Consider the following 7,979-nt stretch of genomic DNA (forward strand, 5'->3'; position numbering starts at 1 on the left):
GCACAGAGCGGGGAGGCCAGGCCCCCGGTAGCCCAGCAGGGACAGCAGCCTCACCTGCGATCTGGGCAGCCTGGCTCCAGCCGGCCACGCCATCGGTCGCAAACCCCTTGTCCACGACCGGTCACACTGGGGTCCCTTCCAGAACCCCCTCCTCCCTGACCAGCCATGAAGCTTCCTCTCCTCCTCCCAACAGCCCCCTGCCCCCGCCCGTACCCTTCCCCCTGCCCGCCCCCCGCCTTGCACGCAGGGCGACAGCGCCAGCCAGGGACGGGAGAGAGACGCGGGCTGGCATTCTGTCAAGGAATTAATTGAAAAATAAAATCATTAGATGGGGAACTCCAGAAATGCAAAATGGTAGTTGGAGGGTGGTTGGGGGGCTGTGGGGGGGGACGGGGGCAGGACTGGGGGGTTGTTGGGGGACGGCTGAGCTCTTTGTCAAGTTAATTTCTCGGGTATTGATGTTTGGTGACATTCACTTGTTGTTTATCTTCGGGTGCAGCTGTAATACGGAAAGAAAACGCACAGCTTGTTTCGTTTATTTATTTTACACCTTTCTCCGGCTCTGCATTATGTTTGTTTGGTGAAAACCCACTGAGGCTTTTGATGTCGGGGAAATAGGATTTGAGCAGCTGTTCCCGGCAAGCGGGGCGCTCCGCATGCGGGCAGGGCCAGCAGGGGGTGCTGGGTGTTGCTCGGTGGGGACTCGGGGCCTGACACGTCCTCCGGGGAGGGCGGTGCTGGGGGCCCAGCCTGAGCCAGATATGCCAGGCCCCCCCGGGTGCTGAGCCCTCGGGGTGCCAAGCTCCCATAAACTTGCTAATCCTCGCCACCGCCCCAGGAGGTAGATGAGTCCTGTGCCCACCCCCAGTGGACTGACGAGACAGCCGAGACCCAGGGAGCACAAGTGACCTGCCCAAGGTCACCGAGTGCGCAACGGCAGCGCCGTGACCTCAGACCGTCTCACTTCTGGGCCGTGAAGTCGGCTGGTTGCTAATGACTTCCCCCACCCCTCCCCCACAGCCCCCAGGGGAGACCCCTGCGCCTCTCCGGTCAGTGACTGGAGGAGGTGGGGATTGGGTTGTACTTGCTTTGGCCTTGACGAACCAAATCACTTCGTTCCTTTCCCTTTTATTGATCACCTGCTATGTACTGGCCTTCCTATGACAGCACCCCCCCCCCACCAGTGGCACTCCCTGGCCTGATGGTAGCCCACCCCACCAGTGGTGCTCCCTGGCCTGATGGTAGCGGGACATGTTAAGTCAGCACCTCTGATGTGAGTGATAAGTAAAGGTGGTGGCCTCGGCACTGCCGTGGAGCCCTCACCAGGTGCTGGTGTCGCTTCTTTCTCTCCTTCAGTCCTCGCCGCAGCCCTGAGGTGGGCAGTCCTAGTGGCCCATATTACAGATGAGGATACTGAGGCCCGGAAGGGCTCAGTCTGCGGCACACAGCCTCCAGCCTCCAGTCAGTGCTTGGGGCTGCGGGGTCAGTGCCAGCCATTCCTGAGCTCAGTTATGACAGGTGCTGGGGACAAGTCCAGGGGCTTTGAGGGGTTTTCAAAGGAAGGAGGAGCCCTCACCCTCAGGGGAGGTCAGAAAGACAACGGAAGGCGGCTGCAGAGAAGAGGGGTAGGAGAACAGCCATGTCCCCCCATTTGGTACATGAGGGGTTCAATCCCGGACCGGGCACATGCCCTGCCCAGGGTCACCCAGCTCGGGAAGAGCCAAGGCCAGTGCAGCCAATCCTCAATCCAGACTGTGACCACCTGCCCTGTCAGAGTCCTGGGTGACCTGGGCCCCTCCACACATCCCTGCCCCCTGGGGGGCCCGTCAGAAGATGCCCTTCCCCTCCCAATACAGAGGATGCATGTTGCAAACTGAACTGTCTGAGGTGGAAGCCAGGGGCTGCCATGTGTCAGCTGGGGGGCCTTGGGGGGCATGCGTTTCCCTGCACCTCTGTTTTCCCATCTGTGAAATGGGGGCAGTGGTCTCACACCGGGGGCAGGGGAGCTGTGTAAGGCTCAGGTGCGGCCCCGTTTCTAAAGTACATGTCCCGTGTGTCTCCTCTTCCAGCCATGCCCTCACCGGGCCTCAGTTTCCCCAGGATCAGCACCTCTTGTCCCGCCTCTGTTTAATTATTATCCTGACAACTGCTGTTTTATTATTTTAAAGTTCCCCACCTCAGTGCCCAAGAAGGACTTACTCATTCATTTGTCCGTTCATTTGTCCACTCTTGTGTTCTCCAGATGATGACCTACTGTGTGCTGAGCCCTGGGACAAGATCGCCCCAGTTCCCACCTCACAGGGTTCAGTCTGGCAAGGCTAGGCCAGCGTGATGCTGGGGACACTCAGGTGGCAAGGGGCCCTCGGAGCCCCCAGGCCCCTGGACAGTGGGCCATGCTTCTCTGAAAGGTCCCCCAGGTGGGCCGGTGCCCTTGGGGGTGCCCTGTGCTGGCCACTGGGGGCACCGGGAATGTAACCCACAGTCACCACCTGCAGGGCACCCCTGGGCCAGCTGGATAAGAGGCACCAGTACCTGGCACCGCCCCGGTATCAGTCTTGGAATCGTGGGTCAGGCCGTGGGAAAGAAGAAACAATTCTGCCAAAGTGAAGACGGTAGCTGCCACCATCAGGACTACCGCTGGCCGCCACTAGCTACCCTCTGGGACCCCAGGCCAGTGCAGGAGAGCAGGGACACGCCGTTCCCAGTGCTCACACCCGCCCCGTTGTTAGTCACTGGGAGGGGGCGTCAGTGACAGGCCTGCAGGCTCTCTTTGCTTCCATTTCCCGGCTCCTATTACCTGCCCACAAATTCAATTTCCAGAGGCCATTGTGCACCTCTGGTGATTATGAGGAAACCCGGGGTGAGGAGAGGAAGGGGCTGACTACCCTGCAGGTGGCCACCTCAGCTCCTAGCCCGTCCGGTCCCCTCTCCCTCCTCCTCCTCGTGACTACCGATGCTGGTGATGCTGGTGTGGGGCTCGGGCCATGCGGGCCCCCCACCCCTTCTTCACCTTCCCCAAGGGGCCAGCTCCACAGCGTCGCCCCTTCCTGCCCCATTTGCTCAGCCTCCCTTTCGACAGCTGCTCGTGGGCCCCCACTAGGTGCCCAGCAGTGTGCTGAGGCAGGGGACACGGACATAAACAGGACAGTTCTTTCCCGAAACGAAGAAACGCGCGCCATCGGCGGTGAGAAGCACTTCGAAGTGAGGGGTTCCTGTAGACGATGGCCAGCGGGTCCTCGCTGGGGAGGAGGCGTGGGGGGGGAGTCTCGGGTAGGAGCAGAGCCGGGAGACCCAGGGAGGGGCCAGTCCAGTGATGTCCTAGGACGGCCTTTCTGCACTCAGCTGAGCTCCCGGAGCAGAGCAGGAGCGGAAGGACCCGTCGTGCAGCCGTTGGGGGCAGGGTAGATGGCCACAAGGGTGAGCGCAGAGGCCAGGAGTCCACTGAGAAGTGGGAGTGCTCGGGTCAGGCAGGTAGCCATGGAGAAGACAAGGGCCAGTGATGGCGTCCGTTTCGTAGGAATGAGATGAAATAATCTGAGACCAAGTCACTCTCCCAGGACCACCTGGAAGAGACCCAAGATGCTCCATCTCCAGGGCAAGCATTGGACTGGGCCCTGGGGAGACCCGCCGCCTGCAGGAGCCCCTGACCCAGCTGGGGAGATGGCCGCTAAGAGTCACGGGGGTGATTAGTTCTATCCGGAGGACTTCACAGAGCCAGAGGAGGAGAGGGGATTTGGACAGCCTCTAACAGCTGCCTCTGAACAAGCCCACCATGAATGAGTGGTTAGATTAGCAGGAGACAGACAGTCGATCTAAGCTCGGAGCCTGATGTTCCCCCATCCCCGCAATTCCCCTCCTGGAGGGCCAAGGGAACCAGCACATTCTCTTGCCCTACCCTTTGTCTCCCTGGCGATCTCTGGGCAGCACCAGAGACTTAGGAAAATAGGAAAGACCGTGGGCTCTGCTGTGTCTTGGGTCCTGGCTTCACCGCTTCCTGGCTGTGTGACCTCAGGCTTAGCTGCCTGCACTCAGCCCCTGCGCTTGTGCAGGTGATGACAACAGCTGCCTGTGGGATCGCGGAGAAGACGAGCCGCGGCGCACAGCAGGTCATCAGTAGTGTGTGGGACCCAGAAGACATACATTTTGCTGAGCCTGCCACGTCCGTCCTTCCACACTGTGCATCTCTGTCCCCTTCCCTGTCTTCTCACAGAGAACTCCTCCACACTCTTCAAAGCCCAAGTCAAATAACCCCTCTTCTCTAAAGCCACCTCTTATTCCCTCCATGTTGCCTCTGGAGTCCTTGAGCATCTCGTCACCCTGCTTTTCCTGAACACCTGCCGTATGCCAGCTGCCCACTACCCCATTGAGAGTCCATGACCTCCAAGCAAACAGGAATAGTTCCTACTTGTTCCCTAACCTCTGCCCTCACTTGATTCCGCCCCTCTGGCTCCCTCTACACCCCGCAGAGATGCTCTAACCTCTGCCCCCGCTGGGAAGGGCCTTCCTCCATCTCTTTCCTGGGTGGGTGGATGATGGGCAGGGATGGCTGGCAGGACTGGGAGAGGGGCCACCCCTGGACGAAGCAGAGACTAACCCTCCACGTTTCTGTCTTCCTCCCTGTGCTCTCTTCCCCTTTCTCATACCTGCTTTGATCCTCCTCCTTCCCACCCCCCCATTTCTTGTCTGGTCTTATTCCTTCTGCCTCCTCTCTCGCCTCCGTGTCTGTATCTGCTCTCCCGTCTCCTGCCACTTCCCTGTCTTTCTCAATTTCTTCCCCCTCCTCCCCACCCCCACCCCCCGGCTTTCCCCTCCCCCTCCCTCTGTCTCTCTGTCCCCGCTGTCTTCCCGCCTCCCATCCCTGTTGGCTGTTCTGTCCTCCTCTCTCACCATCTGGGCGCCCACAGAGCCCCCGAAGAAAAAGCGGTCTGTGGTGTTGGACGAGATCCTAGAGCAGCTGGAAGACAGTGAGGACGACGGCGAGGCGCAGACCCTTCAGCTGTGAGCTGGCACCGAGGGTACGTGGCAGCGGGGCCCTGGGGACGGGCTCAGCCGCGCCGGCTTCCGCACCCCTACCACAGGGCTACCCCATGCTCCACTGGTCCAAGGTCAGAGGGACGAGGGTCTCAGCTCACAGCCCCAGGCATCCCGGGCACTGACTGCGCCTGCCCTGTGCCCGGCACTGGAGGCCCGGAGAGCAGCCGGGGCACCACCACGCTGGGGCGTCCCGCGCAGCAGCACAGGGACCCAGAAGTGGCCAAACCTCCCAGCCCTGAGTCCCCCGGCTCGCTCCTCCTCCCAGCAACCCCGAGACGCAGGCAGGGCCCCATCTGCCTGGGGCGAAGGTCAGAACACAGGGACTTCGGGGTGCTCACTCCAGGGCAGGCAACTGCATGGTAGTGAGGACCTTCAGGCCCCACTGCCCACAACCCCAGAACAATCCCCAGGGTAACGGCCACTCTGTGGAGCTGGGCGTGAAGCCCCCCACCCCACCACACCCCGCTCTGGCCAGCATAGACCAGGGACCCCAGCCGAGTCAGCTCGCCTCCCTGGGCCCAGCCTCCGCCTCACTAACTGGTTCCCACCACGTAGGGCTTTAGCAAGAAGGAATCAAATTCATCAAAAAGAATGCAGACATGGTGCCAAGCATGTAAGGCTCCTGCAGCTTCTCTTCTTGTCTCCTTCTAGGGCTGCTGAGCTGGAGTTCCCACCTCCGTCTCCTCAAGGGATGGACGGCTCAGAGTCCGGGACATGGACTCTGTCCTGCCCCTTCCTCGCCACTCGGACTTCGAGCTGTGGTTTAGTCCTCCGTCCGTCCACACTGACCGTGGGGCCACTCACAAAGCACCAGGCTCCGAGCCCAGACATCAGCTCGTTGGTGGAGCTCAGCCGCATCCACTAACGGCAGACACCCTCTGCTCACAGGCCGGGGACCCCGCAAATGCGAGCAGGTCCCCAGTCCTGGCCAGCGGGATCCCAAGGCTCATCCCAGACCTATTGGAGATCCCAGCCTAGCACATCAAGATGGGGTGATGGACAGGAAAGAGCAGTAGCCTATCTGCCCTAGGCCTGAATCCCAGCCCAGCTGCCCCCAGCTTTGTGACTGTGGACCAGCAAGGTTCCGTCTGAGCCTTGGCTTCTCTTTCTGTAAAATGGGTGTGATCTTGTGCCTACCTCACAGACGGTGCTGGGACCACACCAGTCAATCCAAGTAAAGCCCAGAGCAAGCACTCACCAGCATTTTCATTTCCCTCTTCATTTGCAGGGCTGGGGGGCTCCGAGTCAGAGCCCTGGAGTCTTCGGACTGGCTGTGTAAAATTTGCTCTGTGTGTTTTTTCTGGGAGGACTTTCTGATCCACATCTGGCAATTTTCAGAGTGGCCTGGAATCCAGGCAACACCACACAACGCTGACCACCTTGCGAGGCTGAGCTTGTCCCTAGTTCCCTGGGAGGCAGGTGCCTCCTAACCCATCCTAGCCCATACCAGGAATGTAACAGAAGCGAAAGACACAGATCCAGTGCATCTCATCCAGTCTCTATAGTGGGGTATCCCCCCAACCCCAGCATCAGACCACGGCGTCTGGGTAGGGACCCTCGGTGACCAGGCTTCTACATTGCCATGGGTCCCAGGAACGACAGGGCTGAGGTCCATACCCTCCCTCCCCACTGCTCATCCTCTTATAGGCCATGTGGATTCTCCTGAAATAAGATTGCAGGCCTGACACGGAAGGAGGCGACTTTGGCACTGATCTCACTGACCCAGATGAAGGTACTAGAACGTCCCCAGAGAGGGGTTTGCCACCTCCTGGTTTTGCTGTGCCAGCTCGGGCTCTACGTTCAGACCATTCTGAGTTCCTAGTGACATCCATCACTCACCAGCCTCATGAACGTGGGGCAGTGAATCTTCGATTCCTCAGTCTCCTCATCTTTAAAATGGGCTGGTGCTGACCGCGCCTCCGTCACAGGGGTGCTGTGAGACCCAGAGAGCTTCGGGGATCCGCAGGATGAGACTCCGTCTGACGCCCAGGCCTCGAGTCTTTCTTTGACCTTCGTGCCTTACTGCCTTCTCTGTGTCCAAGAGAAAAAGCTCGCAATCCACAGACCAAGCCCAAGAAAGCTGAGTAATAGCATGGGAGCAGGGAGGTCAGGAAGCTGATGGTCTGAGGGGGCCGCAAGGGAAGAAACAGCAGCCACTCACGCGGCGCACAGGGAGACCACGGCCCCTCCCTGCCTGCCTGCCTGCCCCAGCCTGGCCTCTCTGCCTCCCACCCTGGGGGCTCCCTGTCTGGAGTGGAAGGGTCCCCCCACCATAAAAAAATAGAAGCAGTTGCTTCCACACCCCTAGAGATTTCAGGGTTCCTCGTCACCCCAGCTTCATGCCACTCCTGGCTCTCATAGTTGCCAACAGCAGACTCCACCCTTACCCAGAAGCACTGTGTTCTCCACACACAGCCAGAAACTGGATCATCAGACGTACAGTGGCAACCCCCACAGCACACTTAGAATGAAATCACCCTCTTCACCAGGACAAGAAGGCCCTGTCTCACCTGCCCTGCCCCTGCCTCTCGGCCCTCTGGCCCGCACAGCACAATCTACCCCAGGGCCTTTGCACTTACTTGCTCTGCCCTCTGCCTGGGACATCGCCCTTCCCCCACTTTTTTCCAGACTCTGTCCTTCCCCACTCCCACCCTACCTGCTACTTTCAGATCTTAGTCATAAGCTTCCCTCCCTTCCCCACTCCCACCCTACCTGCTACTTTCAGATCTTAGTCATAAGCTTCCCTCCCTCACTCAGAGAGTCAGCCCCTGACCACCTTATCACAAGCAGCACACACAGCTGGTCTCTCTGCCCAGCCCCGGCCCCCATGTCCCTTCTCAGCCCATCTTGCCCCTGAAAGGCACGGGGAGGGCTTGGAGTTTGAACAGGTGTCTCAGGAATACTGAGCCCCATCCCCACCCCTGCACCGGGTCTTGGCTGTAGCA

The 7,979-nt window shown here is 59.8% G+C and overlaps 1 protein-coding gene across 3 annotated transcripts in view; it reads left to right on the forward strand.

The window, feature by feature from the left end:
• Nucleotides 1–6,237, forward strand: part of RBM19 (RNA binding motif protein 19) — a 120,923-nt gene extending 114,686 nt beyond the window's left edge. For all 3 annotated transcript variants that reach the window (NM_001045955.1, XM_024977098.2, XM_024977100.2), the window contains 2 exon segments: nt 4,905–5,015; nt 5,686–6,237. In NM_001045955.1, the coding sequence (NP_001039420.1) occupies nt 4,905–5,002 (98 nt within the window). In that variant the 3' untranslated portion in view covers nt 5,003–5,015; nt 5,686–6,237.
• The last annotated feature ends 1,742 nt before the right edge of the window (nt 6,238–7,979 follow it).

The sequence above is a fragment of the Bos taurus genome, chromosome 17 (assembly GCF_002263795.3).
Source record: "Bos taurus isolate L1 Dominette 01449 registration number 42190680 breed Hereford chromosome 17, ARS-UCD2.0, whole genome shotgun sequence".
NCBI lineage: Eukaryota > Metazoa > Chordata > Mammalia > Artiodactyla > Bovidae > Bos > Bos taurus.